This window comes from Centroberyx gerrardi, chromosome 12 (assembly GCF_048128805.1).
Source record: "Centroberyx gerrardi isolate f3 chromosome 12, fCenGer3.hap1.cur.20231027, whole genome shotgun sequence".
NCBI classification, from domain to species: Eukaryota; Metazoa; Chordata; class Actinopteri; order Beryciformes; family Berycidae; genus Centroberyx; species Centroberyx gerrardi.
This window is the reverse complement of record NC_136008.1, coordinates 28,561,746-28,577,843: the sequence shown is the minus strand read 5'-3', so window position 1 is coordinate 28,577,843 and position 16,098 is coordinate 28,561,746. Positions and strand designations below refer to the sequence as shown.

Here is a 16,098-nt window from a genome sequence, read left to right as displayed (position 1 = left end):
CACTCAGACGTTCACTGCTAATATAATTATTGGTCAAGGACCAGAGCACAGTGTGTGTGTGTGTGTTTGTGTGTGTGTGTGTGTGTGCATGTGTATCAAGATGAAAACTTACTGCAGTTACTGCTTGAACTAGATGATCCTTAGTAAAATCTATTGGAAACTATCAGTTTGTGCAGCACTGTTACCTTTCCGTGCCTCATTTACTTGACTACAGTTTGTCAGTAGTGTTGCTGCAATTGAGCACAAGTGAGTATGACCTCATCCACGCTGCCAGTGAAGTGGTCTGCTTATTAGATTATATGCAGTCAGCTGAATGGCCATCTCCCAATGACATCTCAACAGATCAATGGGAAACTTGACACCCACAGCAAACCATGTCTGCAGGCCAAACAGCAGGTAGCATTTGCTTTTACAATTACATTACAAGGGAAGCTACTGTTACCGCATCAGTCATCAATGTCATTTGTCATGCTAATGTCAAGGAGAGGTAATCCCAGCAAGCTTTTGATGGAGGGCGACATGCAGGAGGTGGCCAAGTTCAATATCGAACCGAACAAAACAATGCATGGTAGAAATTTATATTAAAGCAGCTTTGGAAACTGTTTTGAAGTGATATCAGAAAGATATCTAGGTTCCGATTTTACAAAATGCAGGTAGCAGCTATGGAATGACTACTGACACTGTCTCAACTTTCATTTTGCCGCTATATTTACACACGTTTTCAACATCGTATCAACATATATTCAATGTCAAAATGGTGGGAATGTATTGACCAGTAAGAGAGTTTCTCAGAGTTTCTCAGAGAGTTTCTCAGAGTCTCTCAGAGAGTTTCCCAGTTTCTCAGAGAGAAATAAAAAATCCAGCACAGAATATCAATCACAGTGCCATAAAGCAATACAAAAAACCCCTTCACAAAAACAGAATCAAAGAAAGAAGAAAACATACATATGAACAGAGGACAAACACCCTCCCACAGCACTGTATATAATCACTCGTATAAGATAAATCTAAAGTGTAGCTCCTAAAAAGCGGGTGTACCTGTAAGTGCACACAAAAATATGTACATATATACACACGTCTCCATTTGAGGCTCTCATGCACTAACATACACAATTGGGAAGAAAAACCCACGGAAACTCGATGCCACGTAGACAGTCCAAGGAAGAAAGAAGACGGAGGATACATATAATACAATGGCTATTTTATTTGGGTATTAGGGAAACCGTCTCAATATGATACCAATGGAGACCAAAGGCCTTGAAAAATAGAACCATGGTTTTGTTGTTGCAAAGTTATTCTTTCTAGAGGCAAAATTGAGATGTTAATCCAATAATAATTATCTTTATTTATATAGCACTTTTCAAAACAAAGTTACAAAGTGCTTCACAAACAAAATCAAATCACACAGTGCTTCACAATCAAGAGAGATAAAAGAACAAAGGACAGAACAACAGACCAGTGAGGTAAAAGTAATAAAAGAAAAACATATCATGATAAGAATAAAACACAAAAAAGGTAAACAGAGGTAAACAGATCCAGTCATAGGGATAACAACAAATGGAATAAAATAACAGGCAACAGGGTTAAGAAATGAATAGTCAAAGGTTATAAAAAGGCCTTACGATAAAAGTTTATTTTAAGAAGAGATTTAAAAGATGATACAGCTTTTAGAACATTCCTTTTTCCAAAACAGCAGAATATATTACAAAATATGTTATAGCAATTGATCCAATGTTAGATCTGGCATGACATCAAGTAACAACACAACAACAAACAAGGGTTTAAGTCTAACTCTATATCCAGAACCAATTTTGTGATGGTATGAATTGAATCATAGAAGCCAATACTGATCCTTTACTTAATAACAGCAGAACAAATCAACATTCTCTTTTGCATTTGATAACTACTAATGTGACACAGTCTGTCCCACAAACAGTAGCTGTGCAGTAGTCTTATATAGGCCCAGCAGTACTCTCTAAAGGTCCCATATTCTCCACTTTCCAGTGTTTTATTTTCTGTCTTGATGTCCATTCAAAGCTGTGTGTGTGGTGTCATGTGCCAAAAACACTCTCAATCTATTTTTCCACGTTCATTTTCCAGCATCTCTCTGAGCCTTACCAAGAACAGGCTGTTTCTGTCGCTGTGTCTTTAAGGCTCATTAATATTAACAACCCTCTGTTCTGATTGGCTAACCGTTTCAAGAGTGAAACATGAGACACTGCAGCCCGGCAGCTACAGGTAGGGAAAACTCTCCGGTAATAAACAATGACAACCGCTCAACCGCTTTGAAAAAAACACTTTGTTGGTCTATTATTTCTTACAAAAATGATAATGAGCGAACCTTTGTGACGCCACAAAGTTACGGAAGTCCAAACGGCTCGTTTAGAGGCTCGCTTTTCTAATATGGATTGTGTGGATTTAGTTGGCGACCGTGCGTTTTGATACTTTCACCATGTTTAGATAGCACATCCAACTCCTTTATAATCAAAGAGGCAAGGGGAATCCTGTTTTACACCATATGTGACCTTTAAAACATAAGCTGTCTTAACACAAAGCCAATGCCAAAGACGATCGTAGCCATATCTGGTACATTATCATAGTCCTTAGTGGCCAGTACAGGAGTGCAGGTTGATGTGCTCTCTTGATTCAGCCCATTAAGGACAACACCATACAGATGCTTTCTGGAACAGATAAGCGGTCTCACCATGCTAGCTGGCAGATGGCAGCCCCTTTTCACTCCATTTAACACTCCTTTATTTTATCTCTCCCTCACCGACTTCACCACTTTTACCCCCTTTCAGCAAAACGCTACTTTGGAGATTTCTCAATGAGTCCGTAGGTTCGAATTTTGAGCTGCACCTCTGTTGTCATTGTTAATGTTGAATTCAGCCTTGCTGTGTGAGTCTGATTTTACACGTATATTATTGATATGGTTTGAATACAAACATAGAGCACAGGTATCTGAATACATTTTTTTTTTGCTTCCCTTTTTTTTGTCCCAAATCAGTCAGTCTTCATGTGCCTGTAAGCTGAATAAATGAGACGTCGGTGTTTCTGTATGAACATTGCATTAGAATGTTTTATTGAATACACATCTTTCATGTCTTTTTCTCCTGTGCTCTGTGTTGCTTTACTTTGTTTTTGTCCTAGTCAAACTTGCGTATGAACCCCAGTGTGCTGCTGTCATTTTGATGCATTGCCTCATACTTCGCTGCGGAATGAATGGGAACATCAGACAAAGGAGCTAGACTTGACTTCATTTCACTGATAGATAATACGAAGCCGATCCTATGCACGCCGCTCCGCGTCTTTTCATAATGCTTATCTTGATCCAGAGCTGTGCTTGCAATGAGCGTGATGGCAATAACTATTTCATCATTAGGGAGATGGTGGCGTGTTGATTTGTGTGCTGATGATGGATTGCTGTTCATGCAGTAGGGTCACTCCTCAGGTGATATATTATGCTAATGCTCGCTCAAATACCATCACAGAGCTTATTTTTCCTGCAGTTAGGAACCAATTAGTGAGCAAAACTAATCATGCCTTGATTACACACACAGAACAGGATTTCAATTCTCTTTTAAGGGTTTTCCCTTCCAATTACTGCAGAACCATCAATATGTGTTTTCTCTCTTGCTGTATATTGTCAGCTAGTTTCACGTTACATGACTTTTAGGTGACTAGCAGCCATTCTAGAGATCCTCAGGTCTTGGCAACAACAACTAAACTATAGATATGGTTCATTTCATAACTGATAGATCTGACTGATTTTGCGTTTGGATAATGTCAGCTTGTTAGCTAGCTAACCACAGTATCTGGTCAGCTAACCATCACTGTCTTGTTGTTAACACATCTGATTTAGAAAATAGCAAACGTTACTTACCTAGTAGCGAGTGGTGTTTAGTCGTACACATGTTAACATTAACATTGGTTGCTTTATTAAAAGAGCCTGCTGGCTAGTTAGCTAGCTAACAGTTTGTTCAGGTTAACTGAGCTGACACTTCTCAAGCTACAACTTTAAAGTTTGTGTCACAGTAACCTACATTTGGAAACAAATCTACATTATCCGACTATTTACATTGCTACACCCACACCACAGCAATCTTTTTCAGATATCGCTAGTTTGACTGTTTAGCCATTATTTGTTGTTTAGCCAATTCTCCAGTGAACCTCCATGATAGCATGGTTGCTAGGTGGTTTCTGGTGCAACTGCGAAACCTCTCTCTCTATATATATATATATGCCCTTAAAAGGAGATGTTGCTTTGTTCTGTACAGTTAACATCCTAGTTCTAATCTCGCCTCTCCTCACCTCTAATTCCTCCTCCTCTCGGCTGGGATCGGCGGGGGCAGCAGGCCTATCGACCCAGCTGCTATTGACTCCCCTCCCACTACCTCTGCCTTTCACCTCTCACCACAGCTACCTTTCCTTCATGTGAAATCATTTTTTTCCTCTCTCCTCTTTTATTTTCTCTCTGGATGTCTGTATCACTTTGTTTTCCCTCGCTCAGCCTCTCCAGCTGACTTGTCCGCTGGTTAATCGGTGCAGTTACGCCTTCATCCGCAGGGTTCCTTTCAATACCTTTAGCCAGATGGACAGCTCATAGTCGCTTATTATAGTTGGGTGAGCTTGTCTACTAGCAGATGTCGGATCTGTCAGCAAGCCAAATGGCCACTGCTGACCGTGTTGAGCCTCTGTTACTCTGACTACTAACAAAGAAGAGAGGGCATTTCCACAGAGCGTGCCTATCTGTAAATCTCCCTACTGAAACATACAGCTTTTCCCTTTCATTTGAAGTGTGGGATTGAGTTCAAATCTGTCCAACTATTGATGCGTCCTACATAATTTAACTCGCAATCGGTCCGTCTCGAGAACAAAACATATTACGATTGTCAAAACAGTCAATAACTGTTATTCTGCCCTCTCCGCACTTCACTTTCCTCAAATATTATTATGCAAATAGGAGTTGTTTCCAAGCTGAAGCCAAATAGAAAAAAAAAGCTTCTTTCAAGCAGGTTTTGATGTTTGAATCAAGGAGCAGAGAGAAGAGAATAAACAAGTGATTTTTTTCTTTTTTCTTTTATTACCGTGCAGTCGCACTCTTAACAAGGCAGGGCTTCTCACAAGTGCGTTTGATATACATGAGTAAACACACATTTCCCAATGCTAATTTCCGGCACCACTGTTTGCCTCTCGCCAGCTGAGTTGAGGAATAGTAAACTGTTGACCCGGTGACTCCAGATGCCAGACGAGGCCGATCCCTGATTGGACTCGACGGTGCTTCAATCTGCCTAATTGGCCGAGACGATAGTATCGCTGAGAGGAGAGAAATGAGAGGGGAGCGTTGGAATTGAAGATCAGGGAATGTACACTCCTCATTATTTGTTGATTGATGTGTGCAGGGAAACGAAAGAACTGCCAAATCTCAGAGGCTTGAAAACAAAACATTTAAAGTCATGCTGAACCTGGGTAAATATTAGGGTTCCACCGATATAGATTTTTAAAAGCCGATAAAACATAGGCATACTCTTGTGGAATCTGATTCAAATGGCTTCCCAAAGAAAATAAGTGAAATATTAATCAGTGCCACAATAAATATGTAATCAAACAAACTGCGTCGTATCCATTATACCAGAGGTGGATGACACTGACTAGTTGATACCTGGTTTTTAATAGAAGGCCAATACCAGCCCCATATATCGGCATACTGATATATCGGTCTAACCATAATAAATATTTATTGCAAATAAGAGGGAGGCCAAAGCCTTCCACACTCCTACGTTTCTGCTATGACTTTTTTCTCTTCTTTTCCACGGTTTTCTATGATATCCTCGCAATATAAAATTGTTATGGGCAATATCCAAAATTAAATTTTGCGATGCTGTCCCGCCAAAATATCGTGGTTGGACGTTTTTTTTTTTTTATTATTTTTTTTTATTTCTTCTAAATTACATAAAATTTAGACATCCAATTTTCTTTCTTTCTTTTTTTTTCATTTTATTTTGTTTCTTCGAAATGACATCAAATTGTTTTTTTGTTTTTTTTTGTTTTTATTTTTTTCTCGCTTTTTTAAATTTTATTTTATTTAAAAAAAATAAAAAAACAAAATTACATCATACGATATTCGATATTGCAGAAAATATCACAATATTCTATTAAATATCGGCTTTTCAAATCCCGTCACTGTGCACAAAACCCATTGTAAACCATGACCTCATTGCAAAAACAATCACTGTACAATGGACATAAAGACATGAAAGCATATAGAGACGTCACACATGCTGTGGTATTCTTTAGTGAATAGATTTTTATCTAGTATTGATTTGCCCCCTAACCTGCCAATGAAGTGGTCACTCTGAGTAATAGAGGTGTGAGATCAGATGGGTGGCGTAATGGCAGCTATCTGTTTGATTGCTGGTCAATAGTCCAAGTGAAGGAAATGATGGGTGTGTTCTGGGTTGATGGGTCACTATTGATGTTGGTGTGTATGTGTGTGTGTGTGTGGTGAAGATGGTCTTTGAGGGGCTTTATTGCGCTAATTGTAATTGACTTTTGGAGTTCATGCCTGTTCAGATCAGAATGAAGTCACAACCCTGCTTTCATGATGGATAGGTTTCTTCACACCTTTGTGAGCTGAACTCCCATTCAGTTTAATGTGCCAGATGGTAATGACTCAACTACAGGGGTGTGGATATAGGCAGAGATAGTTAAAGATTAGATATTGATATTTATAGAAAATATCCATAAGATGATGGATACATAGGTCCTCCTTATCAAATGAGTCTTTATTATGACTGAAGGGCAATTTGATCACATATATGTAGGTCAGTAGCCATTCACCATGCTTTTTTTGTCCATAGAGATACTGTATGTCACGCTGAATTTGTACTCATATACAAATTGTACTTTCCCTCCGCAGCTGTTCCTGTACCAGTTGCTAAGAGGACTGTCCTACATCCACCAGAGGTACATCCTTCATCGCGACCTCAAACCCCAAAACCTGCTCATCAGCGACACTGGAGAGCTCAAACTAGCCGACTTCGGTGAGTAGGATGGGCCATGGAGCCTCTTTTGTGTGTTTTTCAGATGTAAGAGAGGTGTGTGTGTGTGTGTGTGTGTTTTAGGGTTAGACAGATATATAAGGGTGATATTGGCTTTTTATTAAAAATTGGATACCAGACAGTCATTTTCACCCACCTGTCATATGATGGATATGATGTGGTTTGATTGTACAATTGATCAGTACACTGGATGTCTATGGGAAGCCCTTAACCTTAACTTACTTACTTACTAACTAAATGCTGTTTCAGAGGCTTTTCCACCTTTTTTTCAACCCTATTGGACAACTTCAATCCAAAGAATATTGGCCTTGAATAACCCATATTAGTCAAACCCTAGTCTGTGTGTGTGTGTGTGTGTGTGTGTGTGTGTGTGTGAAGCGGCACCATATGGCCTGGATCCATGGTTGGTGCCCAGCTCAGTAAATACTGCCCACATGGCCTGACTGGCATCCTGGGGGGGGGGCAGACAAAGAGGAAATGAACCATCCAGCCCCCTGTAACCCCCCCCCTCCCACACACACACACACACACACACACACCATTCATCCATCCATCTCTCCCTCCATCTCTCCCAGTCCTGTATCTCACCACCACTCCATCTCCTCCATTTTCTCTATCCCTCCGTCTCACCAGCCCTCATCTCTTCCACCCCTCCATCTCTTCCATCTCACCACCCCTTCCATCTCCTCCATCCCTTGGCCCACACGGGGGGAGGGGGGAGGGGTGGGTGAGGTTTGGGGGGGTGGGAGGGGTGCTCATCAATAATGCAAACCCTGTATTAGTGGAGAAACATTACTGCAAGGGAAATAAGAAGGGGAGAATAATGGACAAAATACCAAATGAGGAAGAATGAAAATCCCAGGCTTATTAGGCTGTTGTTGGAACTACACTCATCAACAAGCACGCGCACACACACACACACATACACACACACACACACACATAACGCAAAATCAGTCTTTGCCTGAGGGAACCGGTTTGGATGCCAAACGAGGAAGGTGAAGGTTGTGCTGTGTGTGTGTGTGTGTGTGTGTGTGTTGGCTGGGGCTCCCTGTGGTCCCAGCCTTGGCAGCAGGAATACTAAAGGCTGACAGCTGAGGACCATGAGGCTGGTTGGGGTAAACAAGAGAGACGGAGGCAGCAGGGCAACAAGGGAGGGGATGGAGAGGGGGCAGACAGAGAGGCAAGTGAAGCAGAAGCTACAGAGAAAGGGACAGTGTTAATTCTCGAGATTGTATTTTTATTGGGTCTCCACCTTCTGTGCTCGGCGCTCACTGCTGTGGTGTTTCTGCACTGCACTTCCCAGAGATCACCTGTCAATCAAACAGTGTGACGTCTTTTCCCTTGGGTTTTCTGTTGATGAAGATGAAGATGTATTCAAAATTTATAAAAAAAACAATTCTGGGTCTACAGGAGGCCATACATACTTACAGAAGTGACTAGGCATCTCTACGAGCCAGTAATCCCTTAAAATAACCTTACATTTACATTAATTCACCCTTGATGCAAAATCCCCTTAAAATGAGTTAAGGGAGTTATTAATGGAGGAGACCCCATCAAAAACCCCTTAAACCCCTTAATGTTTGACTGCTTATTTACTAATTTAATGTAAAATTCAGGGAGACTGGAACGTTCCATTAATTTCCACTTAAAAACCCTGTAAAAAAAATCCCTAAATTACTAGTGTGTCCATGAACCAACCCATGAATAAATCCGTTAAAAACCCATGATACTAACCTTACTTTTTTAAAGCTATGTAATTTTTAATGCAATTAATGTTTATGTAATGAGAAATGAAGGACATTTCAGGTATAAGATTAAGGGGTTTGGTTTAGTAGTGCATGTAGACGTGCTTAAAGAACACTACACCTTCCAAATACATTGTATTTACCTGACTTTACAGGTGTAGATAGGATGTACAGATGGGCAGATTAGCAGAGTAAGCAGGAGAAGGGCAGGCTGATCTCTTGTCAGCCACTGTGGCCAGAGCTCCGTGTCCCCGCTGGTGGTTTTGGAGTCCGTCCAGATCCTGCCCTCTGCTCCTCCGCGGGTTTACACTCTTTTTTTTAATGAGTAGCGCAAACAACGACCAAACAAATGAGGGTTATGAGGAGCCTACATGGTTCACATCAAGGACGGAGCTAATTGAAGCCAGCTAAGCAGTGTGTTGGGGGTGATTTCTGCAAGAGTGTGTTTGCGTAGCGGAGCTGTGTTGCCCACGATCGCCTGGTCCCGCTCTCTGAACACACACACGCACACATATACACACATCCTTGTAATCCTATCCTTACGAGGAACTTACATTGAGTCGGTCCCTAATGCTGCGTTCATGTCATGCCGGATTTACAGTAAATATGAGATGCCGACTGGGAAGAACTCTCCAACCTCCTAGTGGTAATTGACCTTATTCACACGGCGGCCATTTTCAATACTCAGGGTGGGAAAGTCGAGTCCAGCCTGCTCTGTCCTGTTGTGAACCAAGATACATCATACAAACATTTATCATTTCACAGATTCCTCACTGAAAAACATATTTGAAACGAATGGAGCTCAAGAATCCACAGGGATATGTTTACATTTTAATATATTTAGTCCATTATCGTTAGCTACAGTCTAGCCTAGGTAGCTAGTAGCTTACTAACTAGCTAGTAAGCTAACTAACTTCCCTGCTAAATTCAAAATGTCGCTGTGGTTGTTGTCTAATGTGACCATTAGGTTTATCTGTGTTTTGTCCTCACCTTTGTGTTAAAATAATGCTGTTTTTATGTCTTCAAGGTAGAGTTTCTTACCCCAAGTGGTCAAAATGGCCGCCGTGTGAATAAGGTCAATTACAAGTGGGATATGTGGGAATTTTTTGTAGGCTCTGATATCTAATACTGTCATGAATTGTGGAGGTGTGTAAACATGGCAGTGAATTGGTCCAAGATAATACAAATCAAAATTCTCAGTTATATTCATACCGATAAGATCAATTCTACTTACAAAAAGTGAGCAATATCTGCTGCCGTTCGCTTATAGTTGATTCGAAATTCGTAAAAAATAATTTTGGATGTGGGTGCTCCAACGAGTTAAACACATGGACGCTTCCAAGTTGTAGCAACAAGATGACACACCATTCTTCGGCTTTTTCCCATATGACATGAACACTGACTATGACTGACTACTCAAAAAAGAGGGAGGTAGCACAGACAAAATTGGGCAAGAAATGACTGTACAGTACATTTCACTTATTTATTGGGACACATTTTGGCAAGAAAAGCCCTCAGAACATCTAAAACTCAACCTGGTTCTCACATGGATGAAAGTGGAAGAACACACACACAGGATGGTCATTTTGTGATAGCGTTTCTGGTCACTGACCGCTGCTGATGTGCCAGGTTGGCGACGGCAGCTGGCAGCATATGGCGTTGCTTCAGCCTTTCAGCGCAAACACAAGCGGCCTGTCAGCAGCCTCATCACAACCAGGGACACATTCATGCTCTCATAAGGCTCTGAAGTGTGTGAGGCATGAGCAGTGGTCATTTGCCGTTTCATACGCTGCTATAATTAGGGCCTTGTCATCAGAGAATTGCCTCAAGGCTGAAGTCGTTTTGCGTGCGACTGAGTGACAACAATGTGCACTCGTTGCCTGCGCTGTATGTGTGTGGCAGCAGGAGCATGTGTGTGTTCTTATATCCTTGTGGGAACTGGTTTTAGACCTTCGAAGTGAGGACATTTTTGTGAAGTGAGGACATTTTGCTGGTCCTCACTTCTTCAAGGAGCTAGTTCATCATCAGAGTTAAGGTTAGGCATGTAGTGGTGAGGTTTAGGGAATGGATGTGGTCAATGGAAGGGCCACATAAGAATAGAAGTACAAGGGTGTGGGTGTGTGTGTGTGTGTGTGCATGCTCTGTCTCAAGTGGCATGGAGCAGTCAGTCAGCTGTGAATATCTCACTCAGGGTACTAAGTGAGTTGTTTCTTATCCAGTGCCAGTGAATGGGCTGCGGGCCAACACTAAAGCTCTGTTAATCGCGGTTCATTCAGCAGAGAGGCAGCGGCGGGTCTCTTCTAGTTCTCCCTGATTGTCTTTGTTCACAGCAATGCTGCCAACTTAGCCTCTTAGCCTTGCTAACCTCTTTTCTCAGTCTCACTTCACTTCAGACTGACTTGATGAAGGCTCCCAGTGTGACCGACACAGTTTAGCTGTTTAGCTGATGTTGTACTCAACAATGTCGTACTCAACATTGCTGAGTTGTGCGCACTATACTATAGTCCTAATTTTGCCAAGCCACCAGTGGCCTCAACTCAATTTTTTTGGTGTTGTTGAGGTGTAGCATCATTAAATTATCTGCTGTGGACTGCATTAATACTATAGAGAGAGCCAACTGGGTTAATGTTAGCTAGCTAGCTAACTGATGGAGGACAATTTGACATACAGCTAAAAATACCAAGACAAAAAAAGTAGTTTAGCTTTGCTGTGCATGCAGTTGGCTAAACCTTATAGCTAACTAGCTTGCGTTTGCTAATGAAGAAATTAAAAAATGTAGCTAGCTAGTTGGTAGCTAACAGACTGCTTAGTTAGCACGCAATAGCAGCTAAGTTAACTGAGTGCTCATTTAGTTGCTACTCACTGAGGAATACGCTGCTGTGCTGTTGAGGGCAGCAGCGTCTTGGCAAAATCATGTGCATAGTACAGTCTGTCACCTTAAGAGGGCACAAACAATGGGTCTCAAAAGACTACACACCCTTTCAAATTTTCTAGTTTTTATGCGTTTTCATTAGGTCCTTGTTGTCTGAAATGCATTTGTAACCTTTATAGACCAGCTGAAGGCCTACATTATCCATTTTAACCCTCTAGACCCCAGTAGAATTCTAGAATGTTGCTGCAGTTCACTGGGAATTCTCCCTTAAATCAGCATTTTCTTGCTCATTCCAAACAAACAGCTATATCTCAAAAATAAAAAGAAATTGACAATCACAAGTTTTTCCATTTAAAAAAACACAACTTTCCCTTTAATTTGGTACCAAATACATGGCAAGGCGATTCAGGGCGTCTCCTTCAGTGTCATTCAAAGTATGACAACAAAACCGATCCTTCCTATCTTGGCTAACGATAAGCTTTCAAAATCAATACAAAACCTCCAGCGTCTCAACCCACACAGTAATAAGGTCAGACAGTAATAGTCGCCAAACAAATATGGAAAAAGTCGCCAAACTTATATGGATAAAAGTCGCCGCAACCCGGCCAGTCCTACCGACTCTTCGGTGCACTGCCTCCCGGAAAACAGCGTCCGTCTCCGGCGGTGAGAACCAGGTAGGTCCCGCTGTTTAGTGAAGGTGATCTTGTGTCTTGTTTTATCGAGCAAGAACAAGCGATTTCGATCAAGACTTCAACTCACAATGTGTTCGTAACTTTCCACTACATACGGCGGGTCAGGTTCTGTCTCACAGCACAATCTGACAGCTTCCAGAAGGTTTTAAAAGCGTGATGCTTAGCCGGCGAAGCCATTTTGACCGGTGGAGGATGACAAAACCCGGGGAAAATCAAACGTTTGCGTCACCAGCTAAATTTTCCGGTTCCGGTTCATCGATGACAACTTGAAGTATATATAAATCAAAGCTGATAACTTGATTTTCAGTTTTTGGTACATTTTAAACGATTTAAAAATGACGGGCGCTCTTGGGCGCTATAGTGAAATATAGAACGGGCGCTCTCGGGCGCTATGGGGTCTAGAGGGTTAAGAACAAAACAATTGGCAAACGGATCCAAAAATGCTATTCATTTTCGCCATAGGCAAAAAAAAAAAACAATACACATGATATAATCCGAAAGCCCCACAACGACGACAACACTTGCTATTAAAAACGCATAATATCCACATTTGTTCCTTGTATTCCCACCTTCCACCATGCACTCATACCTGAATATTTCCACCTTTGGAGCTGTACAGGTGAAGGGTATGCATGCACACTGATGTGTGTGTTGCGCTGGAGCATATATTTGCCTGGGAGTTGCTCTAAGAGTTTGTGTTGCTGTCCTGGGATGTAGCCTAACAGCTGCTGGGATAATGATGTGTGAGGAGTGAAGTAATGTGACAATGGAGCTGGAGGAATGTCAGAGGCATCCGGACCAGGCTGAGGCTGTTCCCCAGTGTGCCGTTACACCCACCGCCTCACCACAGCACTGGGAGGAGTGGGTGGATGCGCCGGTGTGTGTGCGTGTGTGTGTGTGTGCGCATGCATGTGTGTTGATTGCGGTGTGGAGGTTGCAGATGGTCTTTTGAAGTCTACGAGATGAATCAAGGCTATTGACGTGCGTGTGTGTGTGTGTGTGTGTGTGTCAGCCCACTCCTGAGACCTGACTGAAATAGACTGGGATATAACACACCAGCGTTGGAGACAGAGATGTGTGTGTGTGTTTGTTGTTGTGCACAGAGCAGGTAATGACCTGACTGGGATTGTGTTCTATAATGCGGATCTCATTACAGTCCACTTTGTGTTGGGAAATGAGCTGGGACGACGGCAGGTGGTGGATGCACACACACACACACACACGCACGGACACACGCACACGCACATGGACACGGACACACAGGCATAAAGGAATTTGTGGATATGAAAGGAGAAGTGAGGAAAATATTTTTCATTTTATGTTTTTTATATTATATATATGTGCTGTACAAACGTGTATATTTCATATATACATACGTACATATGTATATATGCAGTATATATACTTAGGGTAGTGTAGTGGTGGTTACAGGGTAGCCTAGTGGTCTCAGGTTGAGCAGCAGCTATGCTAAATATATATATTTATACATATGTATTTATATGAATAATGAAAAAATCATGTGGCTTGGTGAGTAATGCAAGTAATGTTAGGGTTAGGTCAGATTAAGTCAGGTTCATAATCAGAGCCAAAATGAAGTTAAGCAATGTGTCATCTCTTCTCTTAATTGAAGTTATTGAAGTGATTACTGCACTTTGTTAGCTAATTTTCACTTTGTTAGCTAATTTTCCATTACATAATGTACAGCAGTTTAACACCAACTTTAACAATAAATGCCAAGAAATACAAAATTGTCTTTTTTTTAATTTATTTTTTTTTATATCAAAATCAAATAACTTTTTCAAAAAAAAAAATCTTCAAATTACTTCCTGGAAAACTGTGTATTTTTAGTGGTAACTTCATGGCGTACCCGTAGGTGTACATAAACAACCAATGATACCATCACATATTTTTGAACATTTTTTGCGGTTACTAACCCAACATCCTGTTTCAACCACAAAGTACAGAGGCAAGACACCAGTGAAATGCCATGTTCTTGTGACTTTAAGCTCCAGTGGGAGTGTAGGACAGCAGCACGGCTCTCTGTGATTAAACACGTTCATTACCGCCTGTATGTGTGTTTTAATGTTACACTTCTGTGTAATCAGTGTCAAGGTCAGATGCACGAGGAAGACCGAGACACAGGCATCCTTGTTGTTTTGCACTAATAAGGGTAGTATTACACACACACACACACACACACACAAACTCCACACAAACTTACGTGACTGCACTCGATTTACTGAGAATAACCCAACCTCCATTAACATCTTGATGCGTATAAAAGTTTTTATGTCATCTGCATGTGGGATTATTAAGTTACAATTAAGAAAAATTCTATCACGCAAGTCATAAATTATCTACGCGCATATAAAATGACTTATTATCACCTGGTAAGGCGAGCGACTTCCAATCTCAAGCACGCTTTTAATGTCTTTTTTCTTTTTTTGTCGTGCCGAGGCTCGTGTTAAATATCAGGGGATTGTCAGGTTTTATTAAATCTTTCATGACTGAGAATTAATCATCATATATTGACTGGGTTGATGAAGGAGGAGTCTGACACACTATTTAATTTTCCCCTTTTAGTATGCCATCTACACACCCATGACTGTAACAGATGATGCATTTGCGTCCTACCTGCTTTTATTTTTCTGTGTTGTGGAACCGTGATGAATGCTCCGATTTATCACAAGTCCAAATTTGTTTTTTTTTCTCTTCTCTCCCCCCTCTGTGGGTTTATTTTGAAAGATATTTTAAATAGCTACTGGGCAGCACAGATGCTCCAATCTGCTGAATGCTAGAGATGAAGAGGAAGAGGAGGAGTAGGAGGAGGAGAAGGAGGCGGAAGCTACAAACTGGCTTTAAAGTACAAATGAACTTCAAAAGAACACTAAGTTGGTTTTTTTTCCCCTCAGGGGGATAGAAACTATTTTAGTCTCTCTCTCACTTTCCCTGCTTCTTCTTTTCTTCTTCCTCTTCTCATCCCCTCTCTTCTGTATGGTGTGACCCCTGGTGTTGCTGTGATGTTTGTGTGTGTGTGTGAGTGTGAGTGTGAGATAGCGATATATAATTCACTGGTGACCTTCATCCGAACAGCTACCTGGACAGGATGGCAGGTCACCGACTGGTTGGTTTGAGCCAAGAGCCACAGTGGCTGAGGGTGTGTGTGTGTGTGTGTGTGTGTGTGCGCGAAGCCATAGGTCAGGACTTTGAAATGGAGCCCTCCTCTGTAGTTGGACTGGTGGGGTTTGGAGGGAGAAGGTCAGGTCATGGTGTCTTCAGCAGCAGCACCATGTTGTTGAAAGGTGTAATGCTAGACAGTGCTTCATTGTGACAGTTCCTTTAGAATAGTGTACATTGATTCTCAACCTTTTTCATATCAAGGACCCCTAATTTAGTCCACATTTGGGCCACAGACCCCCATTTGATGAGATTTTGTCTCGGACCCAAATCTGAGAATATTTTTATTGTCAGATATGATTTTGTCCAGAATTCCATGACTATCTGTATTGTAGGTAGAGAGATAACAGTGAAACTATGATCAAAACAGTCATTCTTCTACATTCTCTAATTGTGTTAACTTCTTGTAAATGAAATAATGGTGATGTTTTATAATTCATTCATTTGCTGGGGACCCCCTGGAACCCCCTCAAGGATGCCTGGTGGTCCCCGGAATAACGCCGCTATATTTTGTATTTTATATTTACATTTGATGTGATTTAGAAGAA

The 16,098-nt window shown here is 41.4% G+C and overlaps 1 protein-coding gene across 1 annotated transcript in view; it reads left to right on the top strand.

Moving 5' to 3' along the window:
- The window catches only part of cdk14 (cyclin dependent kinase 14), a 159,735-nt gene that overhangs the window by 64,166 nt on the left and 79,471 nt on the right, over window positions 1-16,098 (top strand). Inside the window, exon 8 of the mRNA XM_078287238.1 lies at window positions 6,920-7,043. Coding sequence (XP_078143364.1) covers window positions 6,920-7,043 — 124 coding nt within the window. The remainder of the gene's footprint in view (window positions 1-6,919; window positions 7,044-16,098) is intronic.